The sequence below is a fragment of the Triturus cristatus genome, chromosome 10, assembly GCF_964204655.1.
Source record: "Triturus cristatus chromosome 10, aTriCri1.1, whole genome shotgun sequence".
Taxonomy (NCBI): Eukaryota; Metazoa; Chordata; class Amphibia; order Caudata; family Salamandridae; genus Triturus; species Triturus cristatus.
The window spans coordinates 745,906,969-745,932,651 of NC_140593.1; the positions used below are offsets into that span (position 1 = coordinate 745,906,969).

The 25,683-nt window shown below is 44.3% G+C and overlaps 1 protein-coding gene across 1 annotated transcript in view; it reads right to left on the reverse strand.

The window, feature by feature from the left end:
* LOC146789944 (uncharacterized) overlaps positions 1–25,683 on the reverse strand; it is a 1,358,907-nt gene that overhangs the window by 630,638 nt on the left and 702,586 nt on the right. Inside the window, exons 8-10 of the mRNA XM_085628244.1 lie at positions 9,183–9,267; positions 7,632–7,849; positions 6,704–6,946 (exon numbers count right to left, since the gene is read on the reverse strand). Coding sequence (XP_085484370.1) covers positions 6,704–6,946; positions 7,632–7,849; positions 9,183–9,267 — 546 coding nt within the window. The remainder of the gene's footprint in view (positions 1–6,703; positions 6,947–7,631; positions 7,850–9,182; positions 9,268–25,683) is intronic.

Consider the following 25,683-nt stretch of genomic DNA (forward strand, 5'->3'; position numbering starts at 1 on the left):
GCCCTTATGTAAAATCATGGTGGATCTACAAATTCAGATGTAAATTAAAAAAATATACACTCAGACCCACTCTGACCCATTCCCACAACAACTTACAGACCCACACACACACACCCCACTCACACACCCACTTGGACACTGAGTCATAGATCCACTCAGACACTCACACACCCACTCACTGACCCACTCATACTCACACACCTGCTCACAGATCCATTCACACACAAACCCAGACACCCACACTCACTCATAGAACCACTTACACACCTACTTACAAACCCATACAGCCACTCGCACACTCACTCAGCCACTCACAAAACCACTCGTAAACCCATACTGTCACTCATATACTTATTTAAACACAACAATAGAGCCAGTCACATATCCACAAAACCACTACACACTTACTCATAGACCCATACAGTCAATCACATAGCCGCTTACAAACTCATATAGCCACTCACGCCCACTCAACTACACATACAGCCACTCACACACCCATCCTCTAAGGTTACAGTAACAAAAATAAACTAAAAAAACCCTTAGAAATTCACACAAAAAAACACAAAGGTTACAAGGGCGTTATATAGTTAGGAACTAGAATTAAAAAGAACCTTAGAAATTCACTGAAAGTAACTAAGGTTACAGAGTCATTATAGGTAGGAAATAAAAATGTGTATTAAGCATGGAAAAGTCGATTTTGAAAAAAGCCATTCTATTAATTGATTTCGATGAAACAGTAAATGCCATTCATCTTGCAAGTTTCTATAAACAGTTTAGGTGACACCGTTTCTAAGTTCACTTGAAATCGTTTTAATAGGGAAGTCACATACACCCAGTACACACTCATAAAACCATGTACTTTAGTAAATCCTGGTTTATGGTTTAATAATAATAATAATCACCCTGTAGGTCTAAAACAGGGATCCAGCCCCCTACAGAAGGTGAAGAAAACTTTGAAGTAGCACCAATAGGCCGAATCTTTCTTCCTGAGATGTAAAAAGCGCCAGAGGTCCTCTTTGGGGCTTTTCCTTTCAATCAGTTAATAGCTAGAATAAACTTTTTTGTTCCTTTGATGTTTTAGAAGGATTCTCTTGGGTTTTTTTTCTTAACTTTTTTCCATTTCAAGACCTAGCTGGTCCAACAAAATAAGACATGACTGACACCTTCAGAGGAACCTGAAGAGAGGTAACATAAACCTGATTTTATGCCCATTCTGTACAAGATCTAGTACACCGTAGTCCTCATTTTTAGCCATGCAAAAAAATGAATGGAAATGCTCCCTCCTTCCTGGCCAGTGAGTTGCTTGGTGAGAGCAGAATGCTAAAGTCATTGTTGATGTTGTGCTCTAGCTGCAGAGGCTGAAGGTTGCTGGGTGCCCCTATGCTGCAAAGGCCTTACCTTACCTTAGAAAAGATACCCAAGCAATATCTCCCGGTAGGTGGGTTCATATGAGGAAGTCCTGCAGGACTGCAAAGTGCCCATCCCTACATTCCTGACTGACCATACAATAATGTTTTGTAAATGTGTGCTGGGAAGCTCACGTTTCTACCTGGCAGATTCCATGACTGGAACTCGGCAAGCTAATACAGTGGTTGAAGCTTTAGCTCTGGTGGAATGAGCACACAAACCCTCAAGAGGTTGCTGCTTAGCCAGTGCGTAGCAGATGCAGAATACGATCCATCGCAAGATGGTCCTCTTCTGCACTGCTAATCCTTTCTTCGCTCCGACATGAAGAGTTGGTCATCCATCCGGAACTCTTTTGTGTGGTAAAGGTAGAATGACAAAGCTCCTTTTGGGTGCAGATGGTGAAGTTGTGCCCTCTTCTTTGGAGTGATGAGGCTGAGTGTAAAAAGTATGCAGAATGATGGACATGCCTACGTATAAGGGAGTGACCAATTTTGGAAGCTCTCGTACAAAGCACTAGTTTGTCTGGGTAGATGTTAAGCTAAGGAGGCTTGGATGACAAGGCCTGAAGCTCACTGACCCCCCGGACAGATGTTATTGCCACGATAAATGCCGTCTTGATGGTAAGGAGCCAGAGAGGACAACTGTGCAGAGGCTCAAAGGGAGCACGCATAAGGAAAGTGAGGACGAGATTGAGGTTCCACTGGGGCATAACAAAAGGAGTGAGAAGAAACATATGTCACAAACCTTTCAAAAACCTATGTAAAAATAGAGCGTTGGAAAAGGGAACGAAGGTTAGGCAACCAAAGAAAAGCAAGAAAAGCAGATGTTACAGAAAGGCATCCCTTCACAGTGCCCAGAGCAGAGCTCTGCTGGGCAACTGAAAGAACGAACAAGAGAACCTGAGAAAGGAGGGCAGAAAGGGCATAAATGTTTCTTTCTGTACACCATGCCACACATTTTGCCCAACAGCAGGCGTAAACCGTCTTGGTAGAGGGATGACTGGCTGCCAAGATAACATTAGAGACTTAAGGCGGAAGGTCGAAAACTGTTGCCACTCAATCTCCATGCAAAAAGGTGGAGCGTTGACAGGTTCAATGGAGAACCCTTCCCTGGTGTTGTGACAGAAGATCAGGACCGGACAAGGAATGCAAACCAGACCTGGCAATTAAGTCTGACCGGCCGCGCAGGTGGGGGATGCTGGTAGGAAACAGTGCTGCTGCTTTTGGTACAGGTGGCCGATATTGCAGCACTGCTGTAAAACTGCCCCCCTGTACCAAAAACAGCCTCCACCTTTCCGGCCCACCTGGAAAATGCCCGTTTCAGCCAGTCCAGCCCTGCAGAAGATCCTCCTGAAGGGCAGCCTGTTCAGAAGACCAATGGCTGAGGATCCCAGACTTTCTCCCTGCCCAATCTGGAGCCACATGGATAACTGGGCCCAGTCGTTCCGGATCTTCTTCAGAATTCTGGGCAGGAGTGGTATGGGCAGAAAGGCGTACAGGAGGCCTGAGATCCACTTGAGAAAAAAAGTGTCTATGAGAGAGACCCGCCTGGGAAACTTCAGCGCACAGAACTGCTGAAATTGCACATTCTCGTTGGTGGAAAACAGATCTAACCAAGGCTCCCCACTGTTAAAAGACACCTTGCTCTACCTCCGGTTGGATACTTCATTCATGATCCACTAGACATCTTCAGCTGAGTTAGTCCACTCTGGGGTTCAAAGAACCCATCAGATGTTGAACCACGAGGGATATGCTCTGCTGTTCCAACCATGTCTAGAGATGCAGGATCCATGACCCCATCCTATCCTCCTTGTTGCACTACCACATGGCAGTGGTGTTGTCTTTGAACACTTGCAGTAGCCTGCCCTGGAAGGAGGGTAGAAAGGCTTTCAATGCTAATCGGATCGCTTGGAGCCCCAATAGATTAATGTGAAGTCCGTATACTGCCAGAGACCAGAGTCCTATGATCTCCACCTCTCTCAAATGGCCACCCCATCCCAGGAGTGACTGTGGGAGGTAGGACAGGAATGTGGAAGTATGAGTCCTGCAAGTCCAACGCCACCATCCAGTCTCCATGGCAAACAGGTCCTCAGCAAGAGTGAGCTTCTTGAATTTCTTCCTCTTAAGGAAGAAATTGAGAGAGCGCAGGTCGAGGATGGACAAGGGCCTTTGTCTTTATTGGGCACCAGAAAGTAGCGGGAATAGCATCCAAAACCTACTTCTGGCATCTGCACTCTCTCAATGGTTCCTTTGGCCATCGCTTCCTGCCAGAGAAGAGATAGGTGGACCGCTGTCAGCCTGTTGTAAGTAGGTGGCATAGAGTGTGGGGTAGTATCGAAGGGGACGTAGTAGACCTTTCGGACAATCCGCCCACCTGTTCTATGTTATTGACTGCCAGCGAGCAGGCAATGGCAAATTCTGCCGCCCAAACAGTGCCCATGATGATAATAGGGCAGACTAGGAGGGTTTGGAGGCAGAGGCTGCTGGGGAGGGCTAGAGGCCTGACCCGACTGCTAGCCACCCGATGCACAGGGCCAAAAGGGACCTCGTCCATGGCCATGAAGAGGCTGGGAACCTTGCACGCTGCAGTGGCTGGGCAGGTAAAGATGCGATTGCTTGCCTTTTCCATAGCCACAAAAGAAGTGAAAGGCGAATTGAGGGTGAGAAGAAGCCAAAGAAAGAACCAAGGACCTGGCTGTAGCCCGGCTGCCCTTAAAGCACTCCAGCGCCAAATCCACCTTCTGTCCTAACAGACAGGAGCCATCAAAGAGCAAGTCCCTGAGTGAGCACTGGACATTCCCAGAAAAGTAGTCGTCCTCAATCAGGCGTAGCGTCACAAGAACACTGTCGATCAAACTGCTCTGCCTAGTAAGTCAGTGGTGTCTAGTCCACAGCGGATAGTGAACTTAACTGCATCCCTGGGAGAGCATGACACGGTCCTCCTTCAGGACCATTAACAGCACCTGCGCAACTATAATCCCACAGGGCACAGGAATAGTGACCCAAAAGGCATGCGGTGTTCACAGACTGCAGTGCCAGGCTGGCAGAAGAAAACCTCTTCTTCCCAAGATTGTTCAGCCTTTTAGATTTGGGTGTGGTAGAGAACGCACCAGGATTTACATAGGGCATTGAGGCTTGGACTACCAAGCTCTCCGGGGTAGGGTGTTGGGTGAGGAAATGTGGGTCCTCTGGAGCTGAGAGGTGGTAGCGGGCAATCCTCCTCTGCACAGGAGCCCCAGTGTTGAAACTGGACCACGTCCCAAGCAGGACATGAGTAAGTGCCTCATTAAAAGGGTGAAGTGGTTCTGATGGGGACACTCCCGACTGAAGCACTTCCGTTAAGACATTAGTCTTGAATGACACTGAGGGCAAGCTAAGGCAAAGGACCTCAGCTGCCCTTTTTACCACCATTGCGAAGGATGCCCCCTCCTCCATAACAACAGTAGGAGAACAAAACATGTCAGTATCTGGAGAAGTACGTAGATTCAGTAGGGGCCCTGCGAACCTGTGGGGCCCAAATGCATGCCAGAGGGAATGGGCTGACAAAGAATGAGGTGCATGGCCTCACAAAACTCTTTCAATTGGGCGGGGATAGCCCTGGCTCTCAGAATATCTGGCTAAACTGGAGGAAACCAAATTAAATCCCTGGAAGGACTCCTAAAGATTTTGACTAGAAATACCCAGTCACACAACTGCAACCAGGTTGCTGGAATTTTTTTCTGCAGGTCTCACTAAACCAGCAACATTTACAAACTTTACTAAAGTGTGTGTGAAGAATACAAAAACTTGTTTGCCTACAAAAAAGTCATTTGAAAGAACAAACTGTTTCGTACTGTACAGAAACACATGCAGCGAGCTAATTAGTACCATTACCATGGTTATTCTCTGGTTCATTTTGTCTCTGTAGTTGGTCACTGCTCCATTATCACTATGAAACCCCTAACAAGGGGCTCTTTAAGGGAACTGTGCATCAGTATCATGCTCAGGACTGTTTGGCTGTGACACATAACAACCTCTATAGCACTCTGCACAATTGTAGAGTGTCTTCTTTGGACTTAGGCCCTGTATCTTCCTGTACCATCTCGGCGGGAATAGAACACTATCCTCCCCTTACTTACCCTAGACTAAAGATAGTGCTGCACTCAGTCTTCAGGTTCATAACTGGCAATCAACTAAGTCTCTTTATTGATATTGACCAGACTGCATGCAGCAATCATCTTCAACAGAAGTATAGGCATTGAAATGATCTGACATACACAGGTATGCATTCAAATGGCAACCTGCACATTCATGATGGTTTCAACTTTTGTCTCCCTAGTGGCTGCCAAAAGGTAAGTCCCACTTTAGAGTCAGTCACACAATCAACCGTATTCCTTGTCTGTGTGTGAGAAGACAAGACACACCTAGTGTGTGCTAGCTCTCCAGATAGGAAGAGAAATCAACTGATGTGGTGTTTGATGGAGAACCCTGTCTTGTTTACTCAATGCATAGTAAAAGAAGACACAAGACCTGTTGTGTTTCTGCAAATGAAGCGTGTAAGCGTGCACCAGGACTCATTTGATCATGCTGCTGTATGTGAGGTGGCTTAACGTTTTGTGTGTCTGCACATACAGTGCACAATCGCACTGAACCTCAAGTGTACTCCGCTTGAGGACCATATGTGAAGACACTTATGGCATGTGAGGAGTCACTATAAATTGTGCATGTGTGATCACACCATGACATGTGCCTTTAGGAATGGACATGGGGTTGTTCTTGGAGGCACCACACTTTATGTGTGCTTGCATGCAGTGTTAGGAGGCACCACTTTAATATGCCTTCGCATGTAGTGTGCGACAAAACAGGTATGGGATGATCGTGCACATGGAGTGCAAGAACACAATAGGTTCTCTGTGGGTTTTTATGAAGCACATGAGGAGGCACTAGATCTTGTGTGTTTACTGATAAACGTGCTGGGTGATTAATAGGCCTAGCGTACTTGTGCAAGTGGTGTGTCAGCACAACATGCACTATGTGTCTCTGTCCTTGTGGAAGGCACTAAGCTTCATGTGTGCCTGTGCATGGGATGTGCAAACAGGAAGCACGCCCCAGGGTTATTTAGTGGTCTAACAAGTGAGCTCACAAGGTCTCAAACATCCATGTAGGTGCTGTGGGAGAGCATGCATAGTCTTGTGTGTGACTAGGCATATAGTACATGAGAACACATCAAGCCATATTTATATGTGCACAAAGTGTATGAAAGCTTACAATATCCATGGACATAGCTAGCCACTATCCGCTACTAATATCATTACCTGTGATAAGGGAACAGGATACAAGGCTGAGGTGTTTGAGAGTGTGGAAGGCCCGCAGCTGCCGCACAAGCTCATTGGTTGCATAGGGGTAGCAATTCAAAACTATCTTCTGGATCTGACAGCCAAAAAAGAGCTCCAGGCTCTTGGGGCGGAGAAGCTTCTCCCTGATCATATAAGCAATAAGATGCTCAGCCAACTCCGGTGTCAAAGAAGCAAGACTGCTGCTGTACTGCATGCTGGGAGCTGCAAAGAGAATTGAGAGGCAATGACATTGAGAGCAGACGTAGGTTGTATTAACGAGCAAAGAAGCGGTCTTCAAACAATTTAATGATACAGAGAGCAACAAAAGGCAGACATGTCTAGCCAAGGTCTTTCCTCCATTAAGTGATACAACAAGATAGACTGGACAGAAATGTCTGGGGTAGGTCTAATCATGTGCAACAATAGTAAGATGTCCAAGGAGAGTCTTTATTCTATAAAATTACACTAGATGAAGTTTGTGCTTGGAGGTCTTTTTTCACACAGTGCTATTATGGAATAAAAGGCGGGACCGTGTCATAAGATGATCTTCGTTCCATGCAGTGAGTGAAGAAAGGAGTCAAACCTCACCTGTGTGCATCACACAAAGCTCTTTGTGAAAAGAAACAAATGGTCAGGGGATAATCTTTATTCCAGTAGCAGGAGAAGAGCTAAATTAAACACAGGGTGATCTTTATTATATGAAGTAAATGTGTATGTGATAAGATATAGCTATTCATGGGTTGGCCTTTACTTCATGTAGTAATATACCAAGACAGAGGAAAAAGACATGCCAGAGTAAGGTTGTTATTCCTTGCACCAACAGAGCTCAGAAGACAGAAATGCCTGGGATCTTAATTTCATACCATGATACAATAAGATTGGTCTTGGACCTTAGTATAGAGCCTACCTGTCATGAGCGTCACTGCTGCTCGTATTGCCAAATGGAAGAGCGAAGGCACTTGGGAAAGTCGGTATCTTTTTTTGGCAGGCAGCTGATGATGAACCTGCTCCTTATGGTGCGTGTGATGTAAGCGATCTGCTGCAGCTTGAGCCATGACTCTTGGCAGGTCCGCAGGTGGAGATGGATTCCCAACACCAGCCCGACCGGCCCTATCTTCCTCAGTCCTACAAGTATCAAAATAATCAACATTGACCGCTTTAGCAATGTCTGTCCAAGCCCAATCTTATACTAATCCTGTAAGCAAACACATGCAAATACACATAAATCAAAACCTTTGATCAAAAGGACCACCATGGAAGGGGAGTATTTGAATAATCATCATGCACTACAAAGAACTATCTACCCAAACCAAAACTTCTAATTGTTATGCTGCATACCCATGAAAGGATCCCTTCCTTAACATTCCCTTCCTATCTACACAGTGAAAGCATAACTGGGACACAAGCTTCTAAATCTGCAGATTTACTGACTATCTCAATCGGGACAATGAGTGTTAAAGCTATATCAGTGTCAGCCCCTACCCCCGCGACCACAGTTAATGCCATACACTAATCGCTCATGGGGTTGTCAGTGCAGCCACTGACCCTGGGAGACATTGCAGAGCTGGAGAATGGTACCACCAGTGTCTCAGTCAGGCCATGCCATGCCATACTCTGACTGCTCTTGAGATTTCACTGTTCTTTTGCTATCCTCACTTCTATGCTAAAGCAGCTGCTGAAACTGCTACACAAAGCCTTACCAGTTCTTATTATTTTTGCCACCACATCATCTAAGATCAGATTCCATTAAATGTACGTTATGTAAGTTAAAGAATCCTTCATTGTGTGTTATTCGGCGCTAATCATCCTCCAATGCATGACAACCTTAAAAAGTGCTGTGTTGCAATGAGGACCTGCAAATAGGATACTTTTTGGAGGGAGAGCCACTGGTAAAAGGGGATCTCTGCACAGTTCTTCCTGCCACTAGGTGACAGTCCAACGTGATTCCCTACTGGCGGTTGTACTGTACTGTGGCTCAGCACCTCACTGTCGGTGTGTACTCAAGACGTTCCTTCACTGCTAGTATGCCATGCAAAGCTGTAGACCCTCCTCCCCACCCTCCACTACACACCAACCTGAGCTGTGGGCCCTGCTCCCTCACTGCCTGTCAAGCCAGAGCAGTGGACCCCAATGCACGCACTTATCAACTGCTGGACATTAACCAAAGTAGCGCGCAATGCTATCCAGTAGCAAATTACCAAGAGATGGGGACCCTCCTCCAGCCTTGACCTGCTTGTCATTTCGAGTGCTGTACAGTCAGACTCCAGAGCCTGCTGCCAGAAGATGTGGATGGTGCTGCTTCAATGCCTACTGTCATGACCTGGGGCTTTAATTGCAGCTGCTGATCAGCCTTAATGATAGAAAACCATAGCCCATTTCTTGATCACTTGCGCTGGTGACAATTATCCAAAACTTCTCAGCCCGGTCTGTCAACCTGAAATAGAACATACTCCCTCACCTGAGACGGTTTCCTTCTGGTGGCCAGAGGTGCTCCTGTGCGCTCGCATTTCTGATGTCGGGTGGGAGAAGTCCTCGGCCAAACCCTGACATTTCAAATACATATAAACACGAAGTGAAAGAAAGAAAGATTAACTTGGAAAGGAGTGAAGAACAGTGAAGGACTAGGAGCTGAGAGGCAGTTTGCTAGTCATAGTAGAGAATTGATCAAATCAAAAGATGGCATTGCTCGTCTAGAAGAGGTAAAAGAGCACCAGCCGGAGGTCTATAGAAGAGCGTCTGGGTGAATGACTGAATGGAAGGCAAAAGAATGATGGAGTGGAAAAGAGTAAGGTGAAAGGACAGCAAAAGTAGTTGAGAAAGACAGCTCCGAAGAGAGTGAGGATCAGTAATAAAGAAACAGGTGGTAGATATTTGGAAGCAGTGGGGAGTAGAGAAAGCATGCAACATAAGAAAGGGTAGTATGGAAAGAGAGCGGGAGTCAAAATTAAGAGCATGCAAGCCTGAATGATTCAGCAGGTCATTAGAGAGCCAGTGGCAAAGAAAAAACACAAGAATACAGATGATATATTTACACTCATGCATATTCATACAAGTTCACTGAGTTAGCACAGGAATGTAGCTGCTACAGTACCTTATTAACTGTTTCACTGTGTCCAAACTGCTAAATTACCGCCGCACAGGCAGCAGCCTGATCAAAACCTGCACTTAGCACTATAGTAATACTCACATACCACAAAATGCTATTTAGAACCTAGATGAGGAGGGTCCCCACTCATGAAGGGATACGTGTTAGTAGGAAATGTGGGACGAACATGGAGAATTGTCTGGAAAATGACACACTTACCACTAAATGGGATGGGATTAGCAAGGAATAAGGAGGGACTCAGAGGGCTGAACTTAAAAAGCTCCAGTAGCTGATTATAGGCGGGCTGGTTGGGTATCCTAAACTATGACCGACCTATATCAATTTTCAGCACAGCTGCAGTGGGCGGCAAGTTAGTTTGGTGATTTGATCGATACCTAAAAGCGTTGTCCTGGACTCTGCACTTCCAAAAGTGCAGTTTGAGACTGTAACCGTCTTCGGACCTATCAGACTAACATACACGGTCAGGCACTGCTTGAAACGCAATTTCCTGCGTACAGAAGCCAAAGTGGCTTATGCACTCGCTTTTGCCTTGGTGCTACTATGGACTTAAAGGTGAATACAGCGATGTGCTCTACGAGGAGGGTGTTATGCACACGGTTGAACTGTTTAATAATGCAGAACTCCTAATCTTGGAATCATTTTTCACAATTATACCCTATCCCCACTGGCCAATTTATAGTCAACAGTATTGTGAGAGTGAGTACCAATGAGTGTTGTGGGAACGAATATGCACCAATAATGATGTGGGTCGAGTGCACCACGGTTACATTTTGTGTTGTACAAGCCTCTCACAATTCAGCCGAGGGGCAACAAAAGCTATTTCAGCGTTGTACCGAGCGACAATGGCATGGGTAAAACTAGAACCGAGTAAGATGTGTCAAAAGGTCTTACGTGAGGAATTGACGGATGCAGAATAGGCACGAGCACTGTAATTACTGTAATTTCCTACTAGGGCCTTCAGGAATCCGAGGCTCAAGTACAACACAATTTATTCACCAAACATATTTGTATATTGCACCAAACATTCTTATGTATTGCACCAAACATTCTTATGTATTGCACCAAACATACTTATATGTTGCACCAAACATACTTATATGTTGCACCAAACATATTTATACATTGCATTAAACAAACGTATATATCGCACCAAACATACTTATATATTGCACAAAACATACTTCTATATATTGCACCACACATTAAATGAAACCTGGGGTTCCTAATGTGTGTCCAATGTGGAATACTAGTGAAGATGATTTTCTACACATGCTACAGACCTGCCTTATTACACATCGTTGCTGGAAAACTATCTCTGATAGAACCTGACACTCTTGAACAAGATTAACAAGTGCGAACCCAAAGTCTATTCAACTTAATGTCTAGACCGCTACAAAGGAAAATGGTGTGCCGGTTTATCGACCTTGTGTTCTTGATGGCAAAAAGATGTAGTGTCAAACATTGTAACCCTCCAACTAATAATGGCAGGGCAAAACTATAGGGGGGGGGAAGAGTAGGGGAACAAGAAACCTGGGATGCATTATTATTTGCCTTGACAAGAAAAGAAAGACAAGGAGAGACATGCATGAACTCTAACCCGAGCTTGCCTTAACTGAATTAGAGCATAATAACGACGTGCCTTTACTCACTGAATCTATATCATAGTCAGGCACGGGGCTTTAAGTGGAATGAAAAAACTAGGGGGAGTCTCTCAAATGGGTGTGGCCGATGTAATTAAGGACGTGGCAAGAAATACACAAGCTAAAAATCTGTGCTTAGCATAGTGTGTCACCCAACAGGTATTTTACTGCTTCTGTTATTGCATATAGATATATAATACAACAAGTACCATCGCACCTACAACAAGTCAGGGCTATTAGCTTTGCCAATAGGTGTTAGTTGTGTAAGATAAATAAGCAAATACAAAAAGATTATGGACTGAGTGCTGAAACTTTTTGGACAATCACCCCCAGTCACAGATCTGGGATTTAATCCATCATTGTTCTTCTGCTCACTAAGCCACCCCCGGTTTGGACCCAGCCATATGCAAATCGGTCTTGACCCTTTTGCTCAAGGGAACAGTCCAGCCCGAACTGCCAGGCCTGGTCCTCCCTGGACCGGAAACTAGCATCAGGGGACTGGTTTCGGGGTTTCACCCCTCATCAGCCAGGCTTGCTTAGATCTAGTGGCAAAGAGAACAAGGGACCCACGTCTGGCATACCCTGGCCATTTAGGGCGATTGCACAAGTTACTTACCTTCGGTAACGATATATCTGTAAGAAACATTAGTAGTGATTGATTCCTTACCTTAGACTATCCCCAGTTGTCAGACTGGATCCGGAAAGATTTTCATCAGCAGTACCCTTGCACGTCGATAGGTGTCGTCGTGCGGCTCCGCGTGCATCACTGACGTCGTCGGCGCCGAGATGACGTCGCTGGAGCTACTTAGACGCGCCCACACGCGCTGACGTCAGCTCTGCAAACGACTTTCCGTGCCAGGAACGCAGAGCCATGCAAGAAACTGACCACTGGTGCCATGAAACTAGGGCCCTGAAAGGGATGACCTTAACCCTAGAAATCAGTTTGCAGAACGGGAAGGATGGGTGGGGCAGTAAGGAATCTTTCACTACTAATGTTTCTTACAGATATATAGTTACCGAAGGTAAGTAACTTGTGCATCTGAAAGAAACAAATAGTGATAGATTCCTTACCTTAGAATAGATACCCCAGCAATACCAACCCCGATGGTGAGTCTGCGAACCAAGATCACACCAGAAAATCCTGGAGAACAGAACGGCCAAAGAAGCCGTCTCTCCGAACTTGGCTGTCCAGGCAATAATGCTTGGTAAACGTGTGCAGCGAGGCCCACGTAGCTGCCTGACAGATGTCATGCAAAGGAACTCCCCGTTCCAAAGCAGCAGTGGCTGCCGCCTCCCTGGTAGAATGAGTGAGCAGCCCCACCGGAGGCTCCTTTTTAGCCAAAGAATAACAAGACTGTATGCACAGAACGACCCACAGACATATGGTCCGCTTGTGCACGGCCTGACCTTTCTTGGCGCCCGCGGAGCCAACAAAGAGCTAGTCATCCACCCGGAACGGTTGTGTGCAGTTGAGGTACAATGAGTGTGCACGTTTTGGGTCCAGACAGTGGAGCCTCTCCTCCTCTTTTGAAGGATGCGGAGGCGGAAAGAAGGTGGGTAAAGTGATGGTCTGCCTGATATGAAAGGCAGTGACAACCTGTGGGAGAAAGGATGGATGAGTTCTTAGAACCACTTTGTCCAGATGGACAGAGAGAAAAGGAGGTTTAAAAGAAAGAGCCTGGAACTCACTCACTCGTCTGGCAGAGGTGATGGCCACCAGGAAAGTTGTCTTTAGAGTGAGAAGACGAAGAGGGCAGTTGTGAAGTGGCTCAAAGGGAGCACATATCAGATATGTCAGAACCAGGTTCCAGTCCCACTGAGGCATTATGAATGGAACAGGAGGGAAAAGATAAGTAATGCCTTTCAAGAATCTATTTTCAACAGGGGATCTGAAAAGGGAAGGTCTGATTTGGAAGTCGTAAAAAGGCTGAAAGGGCCGAGAGATAGCCCTTGATAGTGCCCAGAGCAGAGCCCTGCTGGGCCAAAGAAAGGAGGAATAGAAAGACCTCTGAAAGGGGGGCAGAAATGGGATCCAAAGCCTTTGCTGTGCACCATGACACAAACTTATTCCACCTGCAGGCGTATACCGTCTTAGTGGAGGGACACCTGGCTGCCAAGATTACATCACAAACTTCGGGAGGCAGGTCAAAAGACGTCAACTGCCGCGCTCAATCTCCACGCAAGGAGGTGAAGGTTGGACAGGTTCGGGTGGAAGACCGTCCCCTCTTGCTGCGACAGAAGATCCTCCCAAAGAGGCAGTCAGATCGGGGGATCCACGCTCGTACTGAGTAGCTCGGGATACCAAACTCTTCGAGCCCAGTCCGGAGCCACAAGAATGACTTGGACCGGTCGCGCTTGATCTTCTTCAGCACTCTGGGTAAAAGTGGTATAGGCGGAAAGGCATATAGTAGACCGCAACTGAACTCGCAATGAAAAGCGTCACCTAGCGAGTGCCGCCTTGGAAATTCCAACGCGCAAAACTGATGACATTGCGCATTCTCTTCGGTGGCAAATAGATCTAACCAAGGCTCTCCCCACTGCTGAAACAGACTGTAGTGTAGTTCCTATTTCCCTAATAGGCTCTGCGCATTGGAATAATATACCCTATAGATTTGGCATAGGACTGAGGTCAGTATACCCCTATCGAGTATATTAAACTTAATTACTTTGTGCCAGTTAACTCAGAGGCCACTAGAAACTCCTTGTAAACAAGAATGGAGTAGTTTCTGGCAACCGCATAAACAAGACAACTTTGTTTCCCTTTAGAATCGGAACACTCTCAGAATTGTGAAAACAACAGATAACAGTTTCACTCAGCTAATCGTGCATGCTTAGTTTCTTCAGAGTTACACAGAAAGAATACACGGGCGTGTCAATAAAAGGATTTATTGAACAGTCTTGTTTCTCGTGTAAGAGATATGAGCTGTTACAATCTTAAGACAGTATGCGTGATATATTATGTACAGCGTAAGCAGTAGAAAGAAATAATACTGCACTGGCATTATCTTTTAGCTATGACACATATATTCATAAACATATATAACATAAGCTAAACATGCGAGTACTCATAAGCTGCTTCTCTAACTAGTTCTACCCCAGTGTACCTAACCTAAGTGTAGTACAAGGAAAGAAGTAGGTGATGTATTCTATAGTCTGGTAGGCTATAGTATGGTATGCTATAGTCTGGTATGCCAAGTCTGGTATGCCAAGAGTCCCTCTAGGTTCTAGCTAGCTCCATACCTTGAGAATGAGAGAGGTGGGAATCTCTTTCCGGGTCTCGAACTCTAACACTTCACGAAGGGAGTCAGAACCCTGGAAACTGGATTCTCTGCGAGCAGGGATGACAGTGTCTCTTGTCAGTGCGTCAGGCCGGGACACGGGCTCCTCTAAAGTCAAGATCTTCTCCTACTTGCTAGGGCAAGGGAAGGTATATTTATACCTGGTAGGTGCCATGGAATGTTAGCATTGACAAAGTCGGGCAGAGGGAGACGTCAGGAATGAACCCTTAAGGAATAGCGGTTCATGCATAATAAATGAGTTCTTGGAGGAACCAATAATCCTGTGCTAGGGGAACTCCCAAGTGCTTAAGGGTCTGGTTTCTAAGAACTCGTGACGTTGGGGTGGACCATGCCTGTATATGGATAGCATGGCTAATGCCTAAATAAGGACTGGGATCTTATGCCTATATAAGGGCAATGCGAATTATGCCTATATAAGGACATGCTTCAGGAAAACCTATATGCGGACACCCAAAGCGGAATACAACACCCACTCCACTTTCGAATGAACGATAATACTACATGCTAAACATTAAACTGAGTACCACATGTTGCAAAAAGAATTTGTAAAAGCATACTAAAAGAAGTTTTTTATTTTAAACTTTCGCTAAACATGTAATGCTAAACATGTAATGCTAAACATGTAATGCAAAGATACTGCACATTCTATAGCAGTTTTTCATTCTAAGCATATATCAGAAATAAATGCAATATGAATGTATAGAAATATATACATATGACTAAATGGTTGACAATTATTCAAAAACCAAATTCATTTCATAACACGGTACTGAATGAAATAGTGGTAAAAAAGGTGACAATGTGTCCTATGAAGTATTCAAAGAAGTCCATTCTATATTAATAGTTCTACTGTAAGCAGATTGAATTGCCATGCATTTTCAAATTTATAAAAAAAAATAAAAAAGTACATTTTAGGAAGAGTTACAAGTTTTGGTCCGTTTTGAAATTATGGAGGCCAAATTCATAGCTTCTCCGGTACACTGTGAGCCGAATCAAAGTTAGTGTATGGGTCTGGTGTAAACATGAAATCACCTACTCCTGTAGACAAAAGATCGTCTACTGATGTCGGTGAAAGTTGAAACACCTCGTTTAGAAGGTTAACTGCACAGAGATGTGAAGCATCGACTTCGGCATGGGAAGCCGCAGCAATGTTCGCGTCCGTTGTTACCTGTGTGCCTGTTGATCCATCTCGTACCTCACCAGCAGCAGGAAGCGTCTGTGAGATCTCAACGAATGGCGTCATCAGGATTTGTAGCCTCTGGGGACAACACAGAGCATGGGCCGGTATCGGGTCCAGCAGAGTATCGATATCCGTTGGCATGAATGATGGGAGTGTTAGACAGATGTCTAGCACGCATTCTTCACCGCAAAGCAAGCAGCGTAGAACAGGTAAGATGTAATCTTTGCCAGTTTGGTCTAAATGACAGAAACCATGTTGTATTAAGTTCCCGTAGATGATGTGATCCCCAAAAGTTGCACCATGCGCTCACGGCACTTCCGTTCTAGGAGAGCTTTCTCCAAGTTGCTGGGAGTGACGCCGGTGGATAGGCTTGCCATAGCGTAGTAGTAGGAATAGAAACAGAATTCCTGCAATGAGTTCTTGAATTAATGGCAGACCACCAAACACCGAATGCACAAAGTTTTGAATGTTTCAGAGAAAAGGTGTTAACAGTCCTGAACATATGGTCTTAAATACATATACAATCTCGCTCGTATCAGACATGTTTAAGATGCGTCCCATCATGTCTACGAAATGTATAGGGCAGTTTGTACATATTAGAGCCTGTATCTCAGCCGAAGTCCTTGCAATTTGTAGAACATAGGTTTCTTTGGCCGAGGTCAAAGGCACGGTCTGTTGCAAAAGCATGGCTTTCATTCTGCTTAAAGTATCAAAACGTATAGAAGAAACATTCAATGAAGGCCATAGAGGCGGCTCCCTGACTGTGTCTATTTGGGAGAACAATACTGGCATACAACAAGTAACCCTGGAGCTAACCGTTATCAGATATGGGATTCCTGGCAACATGCCACAGCAACTTTGATCATTTAACAGGAGGTAACTCCCGTTAGAAAGTTGGCCAAACATTGGATTAATCACAGCAGCTGGTATACCCTGCAGGTGGCAGGACAAGGTTGCCACAGAACCATTACAAGCCCCGTGTAAAGAAATGTCCTGACATATGAGTGATCCGCTCAGTGCATTATCACAGTGTGTACCGCGTAGAAACACTAATGTATTATTTACCCAACCTTTCATATTTGCCTGCTTGCATTTGTTTGAGGCAATACTGAAAATGAAAAGTTGGGACAGGCAGAGTTATTTTGCCATGGATAAGCCATTCTGTAGCTGGTTTTTCTGCTACAAGAAATGGTAATTTTTCCAATGTTTCAATGCTCAGCACTGTATACTTGGCTCCCCTTTGTGCCAGTTCGATCTGTTTATCCGTGAGATTGTATTCTGAAAACAGAGACGACGTGTTGATAAAAGGCCAAGGCACATAGCCTGCATGCAAGGATCGCAGCGTCCAGCCTAATAACATAATATAACGTAACTGAGATTGGCCTTGTTGTAACATGGCTTAATCTTGTTCCAGTATGTCAATAGCAGAGGATACAATGTTTTCCAGTGAATATATTCTGGATGACAGAGTTGTTAACCCATTGTCGATCACAGTGAGAGATTTCTCTAAGTTAATACGATCAAGCTCACGTATTCTTTCTGCGGCCTCTGCCTGTGAAACCTTCCATATTTCAGAATAAGCAGCATAAATGCCGGCATATATGAAACGTTTTTGATGCGGTTTTCTTGGTCCTAGCAAGAAATCCCTAAAGTCTGCGTCTTCTTTAAGTAAAGATAAGTGTTGTTTCACATCCTCGAGTGAAGATTTTTGTAACCAGTCGAGGCACAATTTTCCTACACTGTATGTTGTTACTACCTCCGGGTGCTGTCGTTGAACATAACGTGGGTCTGGCCTATGGATATTAAAGCCCTGTATTCTATTCAGGAATCTTTCTTGACAGATGTTTGTGTCTGTGGGCCAGAGCAACCATTTTTTCCAATCAGGATCTGATTTGTTGTTTTGTAGTATTCTGTCTACTGTGACTGCTCCCTGTGTAGTGCTATTACTTGCAGGTGTTGGTACAGAAGGTGTGTTCATGTCTTTGATCTTGGCTAATCCAAGGCAAGACGTTTGTTGCACAGTGTCATTCAAAAACATTATTTGCTGTGGGATGATACAGGCTCTAAACAAAGCTTCTATCCCCTGCACTTGCCAATCTTTAGAACCCCAGACAGATTTTGTGTCGATTGTGTCTTTCCAAAAGTCAAACCCTTGTCTCGATAGTTGGGCAATAAAGGCTGCAGAATAAATCTGTTTTGTATTAGTTAACACATTTTTCTGTCCTGTTTTGTTTACATTTATACAGAAAAATGTTTCTGGATCAGATGTATTGTACCCTGAAAAATATGGCAACTTATTTGCAAATGTTTTTGAACTACCCTTTGGTGGTATAGGACAATGTTCCCATTGGTTAAACAAACACATTTCTATGTGTTGCAGATTTATGCACGAAATGATGATCATAGTGGTTGTAACAATAAAGCTGTTCGTAGTCTGATGAACCATGTAAGTTTTCATTGTTTGAGAACGCAGCTGACCTTTCTAGATCAGACATCATGTTATTAACAGTCTCAAAATCCCAATCATCAGAATAGGTACAGGAGGTAATAAATTCACTTAATGAAATTTTAAATAAATGTGAAATCTTCTAAAGTTCCGTCGGGCCGAATATGTTGAAATCGGTTTTGTCTCAAACTATACCATCCTGTATAGGAATGGCTGTGATGTTCACTGCTGACAAGTTTCTTGCTTCACGATGGGAAGATTTGTGTGGCTTTAAAAGTAAGTTCACATTTTTACTTTCAGTGTCCAAACAAATATATCTGCCATTCATAAGCACGCTAAGAGTCATTACCAAAGCTAACCAAAGCAGAAAGAAAAATATTCTAGAAATAATCCATAGTTCAATACATGGTAAAACCAGATAAGTGTCTTTCAGAAAATGAAAAAAGTCTTGTACTTGTTGTTTGAAAGTTTTTAGGGCTGGCGTCGTTTCAGGCTCACTTGGATCCTCAGAAAACGTATCAAAGTTAATGAAGTAGCCAGAAGCAGTTTGGTCAATTGTTGGAATTGCATCAGGATTCGTTGAAATCGCTGGAACCAGTTGATCACGTGTTACGTTGGTGTAGACAGGTGTATCTGGACGAACTGTTACTTGAGTTTCAAGAGGGATGAGTTCCATGGCATTGTTGCTTAGTCCTTCATCTCTTACTGCTGAATTCTCGATGGTTATGAGTCTTTCAGTCTGAACCTCTTGGATAGTAGCGAGAGGAGGGCGTCTGCTACTAAGTCGGAGTCCACGAGGTCTACTATTTAGTACCGGCCACATAGTGTGGTTTGATGAGTTCGATTGACACAAATCTTTTCTCCTTTTTTCCAGCAAGGGGCGGCAGAAGTACTGTTCTTGTTCAGTGAACGGCTAGGAACGGTACTGGTTGTCTGTAAGAAGGTCCAAATTCCTTCTTGTCCACAATCTTCTCTCTGACTTGATCCCCAACTTTTGAGATCCAGACAGGCCTTGATGGGACTGCCGGTTTTCCCCCCAGTGGTGGTTGGCTTCAGGAACACGTTGCTTTGTTTCGATCTTAGTTCATTTAGATCATATAAAACAGCCAAACGATCTTTGATATCAAGGGGTTTATTTTCCACCACTGTGCCTTCACATTCGAGATCAGGAACCCACATTCTTGTTCCAAATAGGACCTCATATGGAGTGACCTCCCCTAGAGAACTTCTTGGCAAATTATTTAATGAGCGTTGGACCCCATAAAGATGTTTGATCCACCCATCACCCCAACCTAATACTCTAGCTGTTATAGACTGCTTTATGTCCCGGTTTTTCCTTTCCACAACAGAATTTCCCTCAGGATGAAACGGAGAGGAGTACCGCAATGCTATGCCCAAACTGGCCATGGCTTCTTTGTAAGCCCGAGAGCTAAACGCAGGGCCCTTGTCAGAATGTAGTGTGCCAATTGCATATGTGCCGATAAAAGACTCGCAAATTTTTTATAACAGTTCGAGTGTCAGCCGAGCGCTGAGGCCACACCCATAAGAACCTTGACTTAGTGTTTGTGGGAATGCATTTGTCATAAAGGACGCCTGCGCGTAGATAGTCTAATGCTGTCTAACAATGGTGTCTGTACTGGGCAGGCTACTTCGTAGTCTGGTGTCTGATGGCGTTCTGCACAACGCTGTCTATTGCAATCTCTGCAGTCATTGATGAAGATGTGAATCAGTGTATTCATTCCAGGCCACCAGTACATATCTTTTAATGTTAATATTGTTTTAGAGATCCCCTGATGTAACAGACCCTCCCTAAATTGTGCTTCATAAATCAAAGCTGCTCTACGTTCCATGTTTGGAATTACCCTATCCCCCACTCCAGGGATTCGAGCAAAAGGAACGTTGTTTGCATCAATTACATAAGAGTACTTGAGTGGAAATTTCTTTGGTAAAGCTGCACCACTGCCTTTGCTTGAAGCATTTACAGCCAACAATATCTCACTGTCTATTTTCGTATTTGAACGAGTGATCGCAGCTATGGAAGCCGTCTGAAAAGCCCCCTTTGCGGCTTCGTCAGCCAATGAATTCCCTACAACATGAACGCTATCACGTTGATGACTTAGCATGTGTATCACGTGAGCTTTTGGTATTTCGTTTCTCAACTGAACTACTTGTTCCCAAAGCGTTTTATGCTTTATTGTGCCACCTTTTGCATCTTTGAATCTGTTTTGAAGCCAATTCTGTAAATATTCATTATATGACTGAACACAGTAAAAGGAATCGCACACTATAAGTGTGGCGAATCAGCGATCTGTACTTTCAAGTGCCAGTTTGAATGCCTGTAGTTCAGCTCGCTGAGCTGTACAATCTCCTAGAGATTGAGTTTTAGTGACCATTGGTCGGAAGTTACCATTGCGCATGCGACCTTTAACGATTGCACACGCTGCACTGTAAGCTTGCTTACTCCCTGTAGCGGGTTGTGGTGATCCGTCAGTATAAATTGTAAATTCGTACTGATCGAGAAGCAGAATTTCAGTGGGCAGAGGACATTCATATTCATATTGCAGGAACGCTTGTGTTTTTAAATCAGGATCAAAAACATATTCAACATCTGTTGCAGCAAGAGAATTAACCCATTGTATCCATCTAGGATGTAAAGCTTTTACATTTGGAATGCTCGCTTTTGTACCCGCCTCTAAGGCTGGTACTGGAGTCGCGACAATAATGCGTTTCCCCTGAGCTAGTGCTCTATCTTTTGCTACAGCGATTTGAAGTGCTGGCAGTATTTTTTCTGTTTAAGTGAAGCGCATTTCTGCTTGTGTATACAAATGTGATTTGTATGCTATTGGTACTTTTTCGCCCTCATTAAATGTTAAATAGGTGGATCCGCATTGACCCGAAATTATTCGGATCACTAAATTGCATTTATTTATGCGTGTTTGTAAGTGATTTGTTGCTAACATGTTAGCTTGGAGTGAACGCAGGATGTCTGTGTGTTCCTGTGTCCAATGTTTTGTTGAAAAATCAGGTTTGATTAATTCGTAGAGAGGTTTAACCCTTTCTGCGTAATTTAGAATGTAAGTTCTTCCAAAATCTAGGAAACCCAAGATGGATTGTACATTTTTCAGCGCTTTTGGAGGTTAGAGCAGCGCACACTTTTTAAAAAAAGTAGCTGCCAGGCTTTTGCCTTCACTTGAAAGCTCATATCCTAGGAAAAGGACATTGAGATGAGCAATTCTGGATTTTTTAAAGTTGAATTTATAGCCCTCAGAGGCAAAGCCCAGTACATTGGTACTCACCCTGTTCAAGTGCCTATCTAGGTCATTGTCTGTCAGACAGATGTCATTGACATATGACAATGCCTCATCATCATAAATTTGTAGTAACTCTGTTACCCTTGCTGAGAATAACCCCGGGCTGTTTTTGAACCCTTGTGGGAGTCGACAAAATTGACGCCGAGTCCCCATTATTGAGAAAGCTGTTAAGTACCTGCTTTCAGGTGCTATGTTTTGACAAAAGAAACCATTTGAAATGTCCAATGTGGTTTTATACTTTTTACTCACAATGTTATTCATTAATGCTGTACTATGTGCATTTTGCCCAGCAAATGTTATGGAACAAGTGTTCAAATGTCTGTAATCCAAAACTAGACAATATGTATTGTCTGGTTTGGATACAGGAAACCAAGGTTTGTTCATTGAGGAGGTGCATGTTTCAATCACCCCTTGGTATTCAACTTGATCTAAGACCTCCCTGACCTGTTTTTTAGCTTCTTGCTTTATTGGGTACTGCCTTTGTGCAGTAGGTTGATTTTTTAGCTGTATTTTGTGGCGAGGTGAATCCTCATCCCATCCTACAAGATTTTTGTATAATGCTGGGGCCTGGGGGGCAACTGCCTATTTCCTGGCATAAGTATATTTATGTGAATTGGAATATGGTTGGAGAAAGCTGGCATAATTATGTCCTCGCCACGTGGGCACTCCCTGACAAATTTTGGTGGCCAGTCCTGTTCTGCTAGAAGTAGATCATAACCTTCTTGAAAGTGTCTCACAAAAGAGTGCTTTCACTTCTCTTGTTATGTCTCCCTCCATCCGGAGTGTTATTTCATATCATTTTTGTGGAGTACTAACCCTGGTGTCTACAGTCTCTACTGTGATGTACTCATTCAAGTCCACTAACTCCAGAATTTCCTTCAGGTTCTGGCGAGCTATTGTTACTTCTGCTGCACTGTCCAGTATTGTCTGAGCCAATTCTCCGTTCTTGAGCTGTGTTCTCAGTTTTCTCGGCACGTCTGATCTTCAGACCTGCTACCTTCTTTTTGGTCCATTGAGGTTTTGATTTATTTTTCTGAACGTGTTGATCGTCTTTGGACTTCACGCGTTCCTCTTTGTGATCTGACCGTCCTCTTCTTTCTGATGTCTGTGATGATATCTGAAAGGTACGAGAGGAACGTGTATCAGTATCCTGATACCTGTCAGGTTTCTTAAATTATCCCTATTCCTGAGGTTATACCTCCTTTCAGAGGGCTCCTTTTGAGGAGACCTACCTCGGTATTGAGAACGTTTCTCGTTTGAATTTTGTTTAAATAGTTTCCCACTTCTTTTTAGAAGATGTAGGATTTTGTTAAATAGAGTCCTTCTCAGGACCTTCAGACAGTTTTGGGTTCAAAGGTTTTCCACCCAAACTGTCTCTGCCCAATTCTGCATAAGATTTTTCTATTGTTCTGGGTAGTTCATGTTGATGTTCTGTTACATCAAATTCCCTTAAGCGTTGGCGGATCGCCACTGATGCTGCCTCCCCTTTAATATTAGATAATATTATTGTTGAGACCTGGTTGAAGTTTTTCAGTAATTTCATACGTAAATTCAGATCAGGCTCTGCCCCGTATTCGTTTTGAATTTGTTTCAGGACATCTTGTATTACTGCAATTGACGGAACACCATGTGTTTTAGTGTAAACGGCAGCAACGACTGTGCTCCAAGTGGTGCAGTCTTCCAGTTGTGGTGTGATCCCCATTGGTAAACAGATTATTAGGATTCTGTGTTTCTCATAAGGGCTAGTATTTGGAAATACTGCTTCGATTTGAGTAATTGTTTGAGCTATCCAGAATGGAATTTGTTCACGTTTTGTGGGCATTTTACCCATGACTGAGTGTAAAGTCTGTGGAGTAATTTTTAGTGTATACCCCTGTTGAGGGGTTTGATTTGGAATGGTCATTGGTGTTTGGACTGTGAAAGTCCGCATGACATATTGGACTAAATGTCTGTAAATTTGTATTAACTCTTGCAGTTGAGTGAGTAATTCCTCGTCTGACATCTCTTCGAATTCAGGATGAGGTGTGAAGCCGGCTAGAATCGGCCATGTTGCTCCTGGTCTACCTAGTGGACCGAGCCTGGTAATGTTTTTGTGATGTTTTAGGGCACCTTTAAACCAGAGATTATGCTCCTGGTATGTGAGTGGAATTTCAATATCCTTGAAAGGAATATATTCCTCAGGTGGTTCATTTTCTTTAAAGAAGTGAAATACTTTTGTTACTGGATTTGATTCTGAGAATACAATCCATGAATAGAATACCTCTGTCTGAAAGGAGTCATGTGCCTCTATAATAGTAATAATAATACTGAAGCTTATAAAGCGCGACAGCTACCCCAAGCAGGGGTGTCCCGGCGTTAGAACAGCAGGTAACCATAGCGTCATAAAGGGTAGAGAGCCGCCTCCAATTATTAATCTGTCCCAAAAAGCCACGTCTTCAGGGACTTGCGAAAACAAGATTCTGAGTTCGCCTGCCGTCTATGACCTGGCAGGGAATTCCACAGTAAGGCCGTTCTGATCGTGAAAGTTCTGCCACCCATGCGTGATTTCCTAAAGCGGGAAGAGTGCATCAGTTTATGGGAATTAGATTGTAGCGCCCGGTTTCGCTTATAGGGACACAGTCTATCTTTCAGATATCTTGCGCATTTTCCGTTCAGAGCCCTATATGCCAGAGTCAAGGCCTTGAATAGGATTCTTTTCTCCACTGGAAGCCAGTGGAGCTTCTGAAGGTGCGGAGAGACATGGTGTTGAAATGGTAAAAGACAAACCAGTCTCGCAGCCGCATTCTGAATCATCTGGAGGCGATGAATGGCATATTTGGGAAGGCCAAGATACAGGCCATTGGCGTAGTCCAGCCTAGATGTGACTGTGGCATGAACTACTATTTTACGGCAGTCTACCGGTAAAAGGTGCAAAATTTTCCGTAGGTTTTTTAATTTACTAAAACAAGTTGCAGAGACCTGCTGTATTTGGGCTAGAAAAGAAAGATTAGACTCCCATCTCACCCCCAAATTTCGAATACATTTAGCTGGGGAACATGGTGGTCCCATTTCTGGCGGCCACCACAAATCTGCATCAGGGACACAGCCCTGCCCGAAAAACAGAACTTCGGTCTTCCCCGCATTGAGCTTTAATTTATTCGAATTCATCCATAAAGCTATGTCGCGCAAGCAGCCTTTAAAATTCTTAAAAGCCTCTACCGTCTGCTCCTTAAATGAGAAGAACAACTGGGTGTCGTCGGCGTAGGAAATGGCTTTCACTCCCCAGTTGGCAATCAGAGAAAATAGCGGGGCTAGGTAGATGTTAAAGAGTAGGGGGCTCAGGGCTGAGCCCTGAGGGACGCCGCACCAGAGCTGTTTTGGATTGGACTCATATGGCTTAAGGGAGACCCTCTGAGTGCGCCCACTCAGATAGGATGTCAACCAGGTCAGAACCTCCCCCCAAAGCCCACACCTTGTAGTCTCTGGACCAGTATGGAATGGTCCACGGTATCAAAAGCCGCAGACAGATCCAGGTGCACCAGCAAAGCTGATGCTCCTGAGTCCAGCGACCATCTTACCGACTCTGCTACTTCAAGGAGAGCGGTCTCCGTGCTGAAGCCAGCCCGAAAAACCAATTGTGTGTCATGCAAGGCACCGCTCTGCTAAATGAAAGTGGTCAGTTGTCGCTGCACCAATTTCTCCAGCATTTTACCTGGGGCGGAGAGTAAAGAAATGGGTCTAAGGTTACTGAGATCGTCCGGAGCCCCATTTGGTTTCTTTCTCAGAGGAAGAAGTGTTGCATGTTTCCATTTGTCAGGAAAGATGCCCGTGTCCAGAGAGGAGTTCCATATCTAAAGTAGCGTGTCCATCAGGGAGGAGGATAGTATTTTCCACAGTTTGGGCTGGCATAGATCATCAGGAGCGCCTGAGCGACATTTCTGGATTACAACTAGAGCTTCCTGAGGTAGTATTGGGGTAAAATTGATAAGCACAGGTGC